Below are 13,050 nucleotides of genomic sequence, written 5' to 3'. Positions count from 1 at the left end.
TACTTCAAACACACCAGGGCCAGATTCTGGTCTCATTTACACCAGTTCAAAATCAACAGTAATGCCACCGAAGACAATGGAATTATGCTGGAATTACATTGGTGGTAATGGAGATTAGAAATTGGTTCTAGATTCCAAAAAGTCCTTCAAAAACATACAGGAATATTTTGCTATGATCATTCAACCTGGTGTATATTTGGGGAGAAAATACTGGGTGAGATCCTCACCTGATGTAAACTGGCATGGAATTCAATGGAGCCACATCAATTTATATCAACTGAAGATTCAGCTTATTTCTTTTAGATGATATCTGGTGTGACTTTCAAATAAAATAAATCAAGTCTCTGAAAGTATAAAGACTCAACTTTGTCAAACTTTACTGAAGAAAAAAGCATGACCATGCCTTGGAGGAACGAGGAAATAAAATAAGCTAACATGGGAGAATACGGAAGAAAATCAAATCAGCAAGTTGAGATGTTGCTTTGAACAGAACAGGGGTAAGTACCGTAATAAACAAAGTCAAACTAAAGAAGGGGAAGGGCTTATCTACACAGCGCTTTAGACCAGAGGGCTATAAATTTCAGTCCACACTAGCGTGTTGCACAATAACTGGCCGGTGTGGACCTAAAAGCTTCCTAGTGGCCATCAGGGTAGTAATTGACCTGGACTGGTCTAGATTAATGTGCACTAGGGAACTTTTAATGCGTGTCAGCAGGGTTCACATGGGCCAATTAGTGTGTGACATGCTAGTGTGGACTAAAATTTATACCCCTCTGGTGCCAACTAAAGCACCATGTAGAGAAGCCCAAGTGTCAAACTATATTTCCCAACAATAATGTGTAATTCAGTAACTTTTGAATTACAGATCACTTGATAAGAATGCTGTGACAGAGATGGCAATTTCCTAAAATATCCATAAAAACCTCCTTGAATTAAGTTCAGTATCTTTGGAGTCCATTGTATTAAATGCAAAGATTATGTATTATTGTGGGCCTGGATGATCAAAGGACTATACTGAACAATGTGGCAGACTCAAATGGGGAGGTGAATGCAAATCCCTTCCCTTGGTCACACAAAAACCAGCTTTTTGAAGCTATGCCCTGAGGAGGGAACCATCGTCTGCCGATTACCTGGTCCCAAAGATTGGCCATCTATGGCCCAAGAAACAGGCTGGTCTGTGCAGTTCTGAGCTGAGTTATTATGAACTTGTTACCAGAGAAAAAACCCTTGGTGGGGTTGAAGGACTGAGTCCTGCCAGAGCTCCGCCGGAGTTGGCAATGGGGGGTGATTTCTGGTAAGCTTATTAGCACTGTTTTAAAGATGTTTTCTCTGTAATCTTTTCTCTTTAACAATAAATGCGCTTGCTTAGAAAGAGCGGTGTGGTAACTCATAACTGCTGGCAATTATTAGGCACTCTGGCTTTCTTGGAATAATACAGTGTAGGCAAAGAACTGTGCAGCCAGGAAAAATCCCAGTCAGGAGGGAGGGAGATTCAGGTCTCCGCCCAAGAGAGGTGACAGCTGAGGAGTCAGGAGAGTAGAGTAGGTGCCCTAGGTGGATCACAAGTGGGAAATACAGGTGCAGTTGCCTTGAATTGTGACATATGTTATTATGAAAATACAGTCATTGTTGCCCTTTATTGTATGCATTTAAGCTGCAATATAGTAAGGGGATCATAAACCAGTCATGAAACATAAGGAATCAATATCAGTTTTGTTAGTCAGTGTCGATCGGTTCACACCACAGCCCTTGTTTGTCAGTCTTTGAGGAAATACTGAATGGTAAACAGGAGCATAGGAACTGCCAAACTGGTCCACTGCCCTATTTCTGACAGTGGCCGATACCAGCTTCTTCAGATGAAGTTATATCTACTGTGACAAAGTTCCTCCTCTACCTTGGTGGGTCCTGCGCTTATTTGGCAGATTTTCTCACCTCAGTGATCTTCCCCATAGTCTGGGTCAACTCCTCCTGTGTCTGATCAGGAGTTGGGAGGTTTGGGGAGAACCCAGGCCTGCCCTCTACTCCGGGTTCCAGCCCAGGGCCCTGTGGACTGCAGCTGTCTAGAGTGCCTCCTGGTACAGCTGCGCAACAGCAACAACTCCCTGGGCTACTTCCCCATGGCCTCCTCCCAACACCTTCTTTATCCTCACCACAGGACCTTCCTCCTGGTGTCTGGTAACGCTTGTACTCCTCAGTCCTCCAGCAGCTACATCCTCTCACTCTCCCTCTCAGCTCCTTGCGCCTCTTGCTCCCAGCTCCTCACACGCACTTCCTCTCCTCTGGCTGCCCCCCGCCTGACTGGAGTGAGCTCCTTTTTAAACCCAGGTGCCCCGATTAGCCTGCCTCGATTGGCTGCAGGTGATGTAATCAGCCTGGCTGCCTTAATTGGTTCTAGCAGGTTCCTGATTACTCTAGTGCAGCCCCTGCTCTGGTCACTCAGGGAACAGAAAACTACTCACCCAGTGACCAGTATATTTGCCCTCTACCAGACTCCTGTATCCCACTGGCCTGGGTCTGTCACAGTACAGAGGACAATTATGGAATGGCTTGAAGATGAGGAAGTTTCTTCCTAACCCTCTCATTGTTTGGCTTAAGACCTGAAGCATGAGAGTTTATATATCCCTTCCAAACTTGGATTTTTTTAGAAATCCCAGCTAACATAACTGTGAGTCCTTTCATTATCCATACAATTGTCCGACCTTCTTGGAATCCTGCTAAACACTCTGTATATGTTTGATAAAGACAACTTTAGAGCAAGTCCCAAACTCTTGTACTGTGCAGTTTTGCTAAACACGACAGGCAGAGAATGAAACAGTGGGTGAAATCCTGGCACCATTGAAGTCAATGGCAAAAACGCTCTTCCACATCAATGGGGTGAAGGTTTCCCCAACAAATATATATCCTTTTAAAAACATTACTTATTTTGACCTCATTTTGCATATTATGCAACAGAAAACCTCTGGAAGCTGAGAACATCTGTGCTGCCACCCAGGGCTAAATCTTTAACAATGTCTGCGTGAAAAAGTGCATGTGCCATGATTCCATATATATTTTGACACTTTTTCTATTACATGTGCAGTTATTCAATTATCTAGTTAACCCTCCCCACTTGCAGGGTCCCAGAGCTTGGGCTTCAGCCAGAGCCTGAACGTCTACACAGCAATTAAACAGCCCCTTAGCCTGAGCCCGATGAGTCCGAGTCAGCTGGCATAGGCCAACTGCGGGGTTTTAATTGCAGCGTAAACAAACCCACTATGATTAATGTTGTAGTAATGCCTATGAGCCACAGGCATGGGCCAGGAACCACCGTGCTAGGGACTGTAAAAAAACACAGACTAAAAAGACCATCCTTGCCCCGAAGAACTTACAATTTACAGAAGTGTCTTAAGAGGTTAGCATGATCATGGCAATGGGAAGACTAATACTTTGCACTTTGACAGTGCTGGTCACCTGAGGATCTCTAAGCACTTTACAGAGACCAATAGATTTTACCCCATTTTATAGATGGGCAAGTGACTTGTGTAAGGTCACAGAGTAGGTCAGTGGCGGAGTCAGGAGAGGAGCGTGGATCTCCCTCCTGCCAGGTCACAGCCCTGAACACAAGACCATGCTGCCCTGTTTCTTTTAGTGGATTTCAAATTTACATTTAAATACACCATTATTTGTTGCTAACTAGCATTGAGATTTCCTGAGAATATTCCTGTGCCCTATTCCAAGGTAACAGTTGCTTGTATTCTCCTGCAGTACTGTACCTTCTCCTACAGGACTGGAACCTTCACTGCCTAACGGAACTCCTTCAGTCTTAGTGGTGCTAGATGTATTTGCTCCCATGTGGATGAATGAACATGCTAAGATTTTACTGGAAAGCTGCTCAAGAGTTATAGCTGCCTTTTTTAATGCCCCGGTTGCAGGACCTTAAATGGTCCATCATCACAGGTGTTTGTATGATCTTCTGCTTGCAGGGCTTTATCATCTGAGGATGGAAAAGAGTAGAAATGTTGGTAGTACCAGCAGATCTTCTACAAAGCAGAGAGGCAAATCTCCCTCTTGTTTTCCTAACCAGAAATTGAAGGACGTCAAGAGAACAGAAACAATGCTGGCTGGCTCTCACGCTCGGTAATGAGGGCTTGAGGTATCTGGGTTCAGGGATAGTTGGTGGCTAAATCCTGTCTATAAATACAATATCATAAAACTATCATCAGCAGAACTTTAACTTTCATTGCAGTCTAGTTACAGCACGCATCAACTGCCTTTGAAAGCGCCTACATTTCTGGTATGTCACCCTGCCTTTCCAGTGGCTTGTACTTTATGATTCATAGTTGGGTTATGAGGCTGTTTTGTTTCCACATGGGTAATTACCAGTCTATACTTGGTCTTTCTATACCCTCTGTGACGTCAGATTTGCAACTACTTCTCCTGAACCATAAACTGTTTCTGCCAGATTTTGGATATAACCTGGTAAAGCACTGCTCCGGGGCGTGGGAGGGGCGGCAGGGCGGGGCTGCGCACTCTGGTGGATCCAAGCAAGTTCAATATAACACGGTTTCACCTATAACACGGTAAGATTTTTTGGCTCCCATGGACAGCGTTATAGCGAGGTAGAGGTGTATTTGAATTAATAAGCTGTCATCATATCACCTTCAAGAAACAATGGACTTAACATACTTGTATTGTCCAGGAGAAGGCTGGGCAGCACAGGACATACATATCTGGGGGGAAATCTGAGACTGGGAGTGTGCTGGGGTCACCCGTAGCAGAACCAAAGCTGGTAGGAGCCAAGGTGTGGCTGGCTGCAGCACACACACACAGACATAGCTGGGAGCGACTTGCTGGAGGCTGTTTGTGAACAGTCCAAACCAGAGGCTACAGCAGCAAAGCCGTGTAAAGGGCACGCCAGTAAGAGGGCAGGGGTGACCCAGCTACTCATTATTCTAAACTGTGCCCTGGGTATATCACAGGTGCCCATATTGAAAATCCAACTGTGCATGGCCTGGGCCACAGGCGAAAGTTTCTGCATCGGAAGATACAGGAGCAAACTTTTTTTGTTACAAGTATAGGGTAAAAATGCATGTGCAGAGGCTGCCGAAGTCTTGGCTGGCAGGGGCTGGCCTAGGGAACTCCTTTAAAAGGCAGAAGCAGTGCAAGCTCATGCTGGACTCCTTTTCCTAAGTAACTCTGTGAGGCTAGAGTGGGGGAGGATTTTGTATTTTCCACCCCCATATAGCCCTACCCACCACCAACATAGGGCCGCCTACTCCCTGCTAACTTCCAATGCTACGAAGAGTCCTCTGTGGGCACTGACGAAGTGGTAGCTGAACTCATGTATAGGGAGTGGGTGGGAAGAGACACCCATGCTTGGATCTTTGGGGACAATCTGACTCTATGAGAAGAATCAGTGAACAGCAGCGTAAGAGCACCACAGAAATAACCATCTTCACCACAATAAGACCAAGGCACAGTGCTTAAAATACCATGTAAACAACCAGGCAGATAGGGGGTCAAAGGCCAAAGTGACTTTAACAGGACAGAGAGGAGGAAACCTGACATGGGGAAAAAAGACAGGGGGGAAGGGAAGGTTATAAATATGGGGCTGACAGTGGAGATACCAAAGCACACTTTGGGGAGAAGAAGCCTTTAGCTGTTGAAAAGCACGAGGGATGGGCTAAGACTGATGCCAGTCAGAAGTAAGTTCCATACTGTAAGGCCCATTGCAGCCAAGGCATGCCCTCCTGATGATTCAAGCCAGTAGAAATCCTTGAAAGACCGGTAGTATCTGAGCTGAGGTTGACCAAGAAGGATCCCTCGGAATATATCCAAGTGAAGAGACGCACTGGGCAGCTTCTCATTTCAATGCATAGCAAAGCGACATACTCCTCTTCCTGAGTGTTAACAAATATATTTTCTATTTATCGGAAGTCCAGGTAGGACACAGCGAACGTCATTTCCTTACCCTGTCCCTTGCCAATATTCCTCAGCCCAGACCTGGAGGGACCACCGCTAGGAATGAATGCTGGGCTCAATTTCTAAATTCATTTATTAAGTCTCTGGGGCCCCTCTGTTGAGACTGCCAACAAGGGGACCAATTGTGGCAATAGTTTTTGTTATAGGGACACCAGATTGTTTCACACAGACTGCTAGCCAAAAAGCTTCAAATGGTAACAGCATCTGATTCTGACTGACCATCGCTGGATTTGAACCAGTGACTAAGAGGTGAACTTGAGAGACTCCATATCCCAATTTCCAATCTCTTAAGCCATCCGCTCCCCCACGAATAATGCTTAAGACTCCTCTTCCCTATGATCTGGTGGTTAGCACCTAAAGGAAAGTTTTCAAAGCAAAGCTTCTAACGTATATAATGCAATTCTGCAGTCAACACTGGCCTAAGAAGTCATGCACATGTGCAACGCCCATTGGGTTAGGCTGTGGTTCCTCTAAGGATCAGATCCCAGGAACTGAGGCCCAATCTGAACAAAATATAATGATCCATTGTTGTAATACCATCTCAAAGGGTAAAGAACTTTGCAAACTAATCAAAAAATGTCACCCTCACTACGTGCATTCTCACACACTAGCGCCTGAGACGGAGTCCATTTCTACCAGCTGCAGCACAAAAAAAATCCATCAATACTGACCCTTGCTCCTGTATTCCAGTAAAACCCCGTCCTGCTCAGCCATTCACAACCTTTGAGATTATTTGGACTATTCATTTTTACAATAAAGTCATTAACGAGAAATTTGTGAGACAAGCTGTTCAGAAAACCCAAGGCAACATCTAAGCAACACTGGGTCACAGAGATTGATTAATGTGTTTATTAGCACTTGATTAGATTAAGCTAATAAACTGTGTGTGTTTATGCAGCTCTCCTGCAAGTGAATTAAAACACACTTACCATTCACCACATTGCTAAGCCTGCTCCCTCTGCATGACAACTGAAGTACGGTCCACTCTATCCCCAAGCCAGCACAACCCATGGGTGCTACTGCTTTGGCAGTTTCATAATGAAGATTCTTATTATGAGAGTGAAATGAATTATCTTAAATATTCAGACCAAAGGGCCAGATTGACAAAGATATTTGGGCACCTAAAGACGCAGATACGTGCCTAGCAAGATTTACAGAAGTGCCTAAACTGATTAGTGCCAAACTCCTCCTGAAGTCAAATCCCACCAGGCACCAATTTGTATCTTTAGGCACCTAAACACCTTTCTAAACCCAGTCCCAGATCCTTAGCTGGTGTAAATCAGGGTAGCTCCATTGAAGTCACCAGCTGAGGACCTGAAGCTAAAAGTCTGTAGTGATGTCATAGTGGCAGAGGCATTACTGTAGAGATGGGGATTAGACTGGGATTGAACAAGGATAATAATACACAGCACTTACTTTGGGGCCTCATGCTTCCACCTTTACTTATACTGATTAGGACCTTACTAGTGAGTATTCCAATTGAAATAATCAAAATTGTCTGTAAACCAGGGTGCTACACGCTTTAAGTAAGGATGGCAGAGAGGTAAGGACTCAATCCTGGGAGGTGTTGGGCGGCCTTCAGCATCTTGCAGGGTGCCCGTATTTTCAGAGCGCTGAGCATTCACAGCTCCAACTCATGTCAACCGGACCTATGAGCACCTCTGAAACAAATCAATCCATAATTGACTGGCTTAGGGTCACAGGAGGGAGCGTCAGAGCTGCAGGTGATTCATGGTGAGCTTACGTGCTGGGAGCAGAGCCTGTTTTAAACCCATAGCCAACGCAAAGCTCTATTACAAATGCTCTTACTCTGACTCTTCCTCCTTCTGCTCCTTCAGGCTCTCAAGTAGAGACTCCTCCAGGACTTCCAGCTCCTCTAAAGGGATTCTCAGCAGCCAAGTGACATGGCAGATCAGCACCCTCGCTCGGGCATCGTAATAGCCTTAAATAGATGGAAACACAGGGAATCGATCAATTTTAATCAGATCAGATCAAACAGCAAACGTTGCACTCTGCTCTGGGTGGTGGCTGTTTATACAGTACTGAGATAGCATTGTCTAGCCTTTCAGTTCATGCCAGCATACCCATGGATTTGGGAGAAATGAGAGCTCACCAATTAGAACATGGTAAAGCACAGGACTGTGAATTCATTAGCTTCATTGAAGTCAATGGACCTGAGCTGATTTATAAGAGCTGAGGATCAGGACCTACGTGCCCACCTAAGTCACCTTATAGTGAACTATTCCTTGCCCACAAAACTCCTCACTGTCAGCAGAGACTCACTATAACAGGCGAGTGCCTATGTGGCAAAGAATCTCCACCCCTTTCACTGGAGTTGGGGCAGGACCTCTCTTCACCCTCTCACTGCTGGTAGGAAGCACTGGCAGTTGTGGAGAGATGGGTCATAACTTCATTCCCAGCAAGGAGAGGCTGCAGCAAGACCAGCGCCAAAACCAATGTGAAATAGACGTGTAGGGAAAACGAGACAGCTCCCAACATCTAAGTAACAACGCAAGATTTATTACCTTGTTTAAATGCACCTCCAGATATAAGCTTTAAATTCAGTGCTTCTCATTTGTCATAACAGGGAGGCTGGAGTTTAATAATAAAAACAGATCCAGCTACAAGCTAGCTTTGGTATATGTATATTGCTGACAGATGTGTGCACTTATGCTTCACTGAAGGAATGGACAATGCAATCTGACAAAAAGAACAAGGAGTTCTTGTGGCACCTTAGATTTACTCTGGGGCTGGGAAGCAGGAGCGCTAAAGAAAAAGATATTTTAGGCAGATTAGATTTTAAACACTTTGTGCCAGATCTACTCCTTGTCCTGTGTACATCTCCACAGCATTGTTCTCTTGTTTCCGTAACTTATTCTGGGGGCACTCTGGCATGGAAGATGGCATTGCATTTTAAGAGTGTGCATGTGAAGATACCAGCTTGAAACATCTGGCAAGTCTGTGAGAGACCTGATATGGAGATTGCACTTCACGGACAGTTGTTACCTAATCTAAACCGAAAGGTTATTTATCTAACCCCAATCACTATAGGATCTGAGCATGTCACAGTCTTTAATGTATTTATTCTCACAATATCCCTGTAAGGCAAGGAAGAACTAGTAGCCCCATTTCACAGATGGGAACCCGAGGCACAGAAAGACTAAAGAGCTGGATAATGTTATGAGGAGGGCCCTACCAAATTCACGGTCCATTGAGGTCAATTTCACGGTCATAAGATTTAAAAAATAGTAAATTTCGTGATTTCAGCTATTTAAATCTGAAATTTCACAGTGTTGTCACTGTAGGGGTCCTGACCCAAAAAGGAGTTGTGGGGGGTCGCAAGGTTATTGTAGGGGGGGGGTGGTATTGCTACCCTTTCTTCTGCACTGCTGCTGGCAGGGTGCTGCCTTCAGAGCCGGGAGCCTGGCCAACGGCCGCTGCTCTCCAGCCGCCCAGCTCTGAAGGCAGTGCAGAAGTAAAGGTGGCAATACCACAATCCCCCCCTAAAATAACCTTGCGGCCCTCTGCAACTCCCTTTTGGGTCAGGACCCCCAATTTGAGAAACTCTGGTCTCCTCCATGAAATCAATATAGTATAGGGTAAAAGCACACAAAAGACCGGATTTCACTGGGGAGACCAGATTTCACAGTCCTCGACGCGTTTTTCATGGCGGTGAATTTGGTAGTGCCTGAGTTACGAGCAGTGACAGCATCTGTAGTTACTCAGGCTCAGTTGCCTGACCTGGGATTCACTGGGATGAGATACCTAAACATTTTTGAGGATCTGGGCCTAAATATCTTGCTGAGGTCACACAGGAAGTCTGTAGCCGAGCAGGGTCTCAGGCTACTGCCAGAATCATGGCAGCATCCTGCCTCTTTGCTAACTCACAGCTTGGTTTCTGCTTTTCCAGCACAGGGATAAATACACTTGCAAGGTGATGACATGAAAATATTACTTTGTATTATTTCAGAGGGATGTAGTAACCTTTCTTGTAATAGCTGCCTAACTTTCCAGTTTTCCATTAAAAATAAACTGAGAAACCCAAGGAAAAAAAAGCCACTTTGTCCTGAGGTAGATGAGGCTTAACAACAATAAATTAACTTCAGTCCTGTGCAAAGCGGAACTGAAAACACACAGTTGCAAAGTGCAGCCATTGATTTGACATGAAGACTTTGCTACAGTTAGGCATTCTTTATAGCATTAGAAATTTCATTCTAGCAATTTAATCCACCTCCTGGATTAAAACAAAACATTCGCTTGTTAAAGAAAACAAAGATGTTATCATTTGTTCAAAATAGGCTTCACAGGAGATCAAGAATGTATTCCCTGGACAGGTTGCCAGTACTTGAAGTAATTTACAGAATAAACAGTTTAGGCAGAGATTTTCAAAATGACCTGATTGACTTTCAGTGGGAGTTGGACACCTAAATTCCATAAGCCTCTTCAGAAAAAAAAATCATTTTAATTATTTAGCTTCAGAACTTTTCTGACCCTGGACACATTTACATGTTAAACCATGATGTAAAGAGGTTTGTAGGATCAGGAGATCACAAAGCAGGACAGATTCATTAACTGCAGGTTACTATTAAACATTTATATTACAGCACAAAAAATGGTTTTCTTGAAGTTAAAATAGGGAAACAATGTGCTGCTGACATTAAAAGAACGGAAATAACATTATAATAGTTGGGATGGTATATTCACCTTTGCAATGAGATTTTGTTTTACTGTATGTGATGTCAATAAGTCTATATTATAAAAGCTCATTAAAAACAAAGAAGAACACTCACCATCCTTAAGAGAGAAGGACACAAGATCCTAAAACAAAACATGAAACAAGTAAGTTAAATTTGATGGCACTTTACCCAAAAATCTAAAATAAAATAATGAATTAGACATACACTATAATTAAGTGATTTCAGCATGTTAGTATATGAATATGAGAAACCATGGTGGATCATTTCAGTAAAACAGTATGTATCAAAGCTGGATGCTTTAAACGCAAAGGTCTCCATACCTTGCTATATGTAATTGGGCAGAAATAGTCACCTGCAAAGTGGTATGTATAAAGGAGCAGTGTGTAAATTTATCACGGATTGTCATATCACCATCAGATTGCACCAACCAATTATACAGGGCTTGTGAATCTGGAGATGTGGGTTCTGTCTCTGCCACAAACATGCTGTGTGACTTTGGTCAACTCACTTTGGTCCAGATTTTCAACAGCGGTCTCCAAGTTTTGGATGCCTAAACTGAAGTACCTTAGGCCTGATCTTCAGAAGCCCTGGGCTTCCATAACTTTAGCTAAAGTCAATGGTAGCTACGGGTGCTCAGCATCTCTGAAAAACCAGGTCTCTCATGGTAGGTTTACACTGCAGTTAAAAATGCATGGCTGTCTAATTGTGATGTAGACTTCTGGGCTTGGGCTCCAGAGCTCGGGCTCCAGTCTGAGCCAGAACATCTCCACCACAATCAAACAGCCCCTTAGCCTGAGCCCTGCGATCCTGAGTCAGTTGACACGGTCCATTTCTGGGTGTTTAACTGCAGTGTAGACATAACCTCAGGCTGAGCACCAGAACTGATGGTCACTTTTAAAGATGTTTGAATTTAATTTCTCTGGGCCTCAGTTTCCCCATCTGGAAAACAGAGTAATACAGGCCTTTCACATATAAGCTGTGAGGATTAATTATGAGCTTAGACGGAGGGTGCTAACGAAGGACAAAGTGCTGTTGTTATAACTACGTTCTCCTTTTGTTTCATCACTCACAGTGTTTAAGGTTGTGTGCAGACACAGCATACAGCACTGATTCAGTCGACATGCCTCTCTCTTGCCTACCAGGAAGGAATTCTGAAGAAAAGCCAGATGTGTGCATGTTAATAGGGAAAATCTGGACTCTCTTTGGAAATGAAGAGCGCAGCTGAAGAACCAGGATGCTGAAGAACCAGGATGCTGCCAGGGAGTTTATGATTATTAGTCCCCCTGCACCTAAGCATAATTTGTGTCCTAGAAACTCTTCCAACCCTCTTTCCACCCCCAAGTATGGGAAATCTGACATGGTGAGTGAGCTGCTCTTAGCCAATTGCTAATGCAAAGAGGGGGGAAATATAGATACTCCCAAACCCAGTGTAACTCCCTGGACTCTGTAATATTATTTCCAGATGGAGAAGGTTCTGCTGTATAATTCAGATGTGCGAATCAATTACATGAATACAGATGGAGGAAGGAGCTTCTTGCAAATAGGGGGGCTGAGGGATAAGAAGGGAGTGACGGGAGGTACTGAGACTTGATGGAGGAGAAGGGCAGATGGCTCCAGGCTGGGAAGGAGGCTCCCCAGTGTTCATACCTGTTTTGGAGATGTTCCAGACCCACAAGGTCCCACTCCCTGCTCCCCAGCCTAATCCCGGACCCCAAAGCAGCCACTCTAACCCTTCTGGATCATGCTCTCGCCTACCCCAGACATGCATGAGTTTATGCAGAAGTGGAGCCACCCCACAGTGTTTCCCAGTTCTGCCACCCGTGCAGGAATAAACAGACCGGGGAAAAGTCTTTGACGGAAAAACAGGCAAACAGACGTCAATTTACTTTAAGATCTTTACATATAATTTAAGTGAATGATCAACATTGTTCCCAGCCATCATTTCTAAGTGGATGTTACCCACTGCCCCAGAAAAGAGTAGGACTTGGGCAGCAAACCCTTGGGGTGATTGTTGCAGGATAACAATTCTTGATAGGTTTGACCTAGATGGGAGGCACATTCAATTGGCAGAAGTGGCTTCATTTGGAGTTGGGGGAGGCTCAGTGTTTTTTAAACTAAGGCCACTTATTTAGGTGGCTAAATATGGAGCTTAACTCCAAGCACTCATTTTTGAAACCGCTGGCCTGTGAGTTTAGAGGACTGAAGCAGGTCTCAAAAGCCGAAAGGTGGGTGCAGATATTCCGACTGACTGAGTGACAAACTGGGGCTAATGCTAATATTAGATGCTATAGGTGTGCCCACCTGTTTCTAATGGTCTCAGACTTTGAACGACACTCGCGTGTGCTGTCAACTGGAACAAAGCAAGTATTGATTAGTTTAGACCTAAAATAAT

General features: G+C 44.3%; 1 protein-coding gene across 3 annotated transcripts in view; it reads right to left on the bottom strand.

Annotated features, from left to right (window-relative positions):
* The window catches only part of TMCO4 (transmembrane and coiled-coil domains 4), an 84,541-nt gene that overhangs the window by 56,359 nt on the left and 15,132 nt on the right, over positions 1–13,050 (bottom strand). For 2 of the 3 annotated variants that reach the window (XM_044995900.1, XM_044995901.1), the window contains exons 4-6: positions 11,729–11,809; positions 10,752–10,779; positions 7,771–7,903 (exon numbers count right to left, since the gene is read on the bottom strand). In XM_044995900.1, the coding sequence (XP_044851835.1) occupies positions 7,771–7,903; positions 10,752–10,779; positions 11,729–11,809 (242 nt within the window). The remainder of the gene's footprint in view (positions 1–7,770; positions 7,904–10,751; positions 10,780–11,728; positions 11,810–13,050) is intronic. The other variant, XM_044995902.1, reaches the window with a different exon arrangement.

The sequence above is a fragment of the Mauremys mutica genome, chromosome 21 (assembly GCF_020497125.1).
Source record: "Mauremys mutica isolate MM-2020 ecotype Southern chromosome 21, ASM2049712v1, whole genome shotgun sequence".
Classification (NCBI taxonomy): Eukaryota; Metazoa; Chordata; order Testudines; family Geoemydidae; genus Mauremys; species Mauremys mutica.
This window is presented reverse-complemented; position numbering and strand designations above follow the sequence as displayed.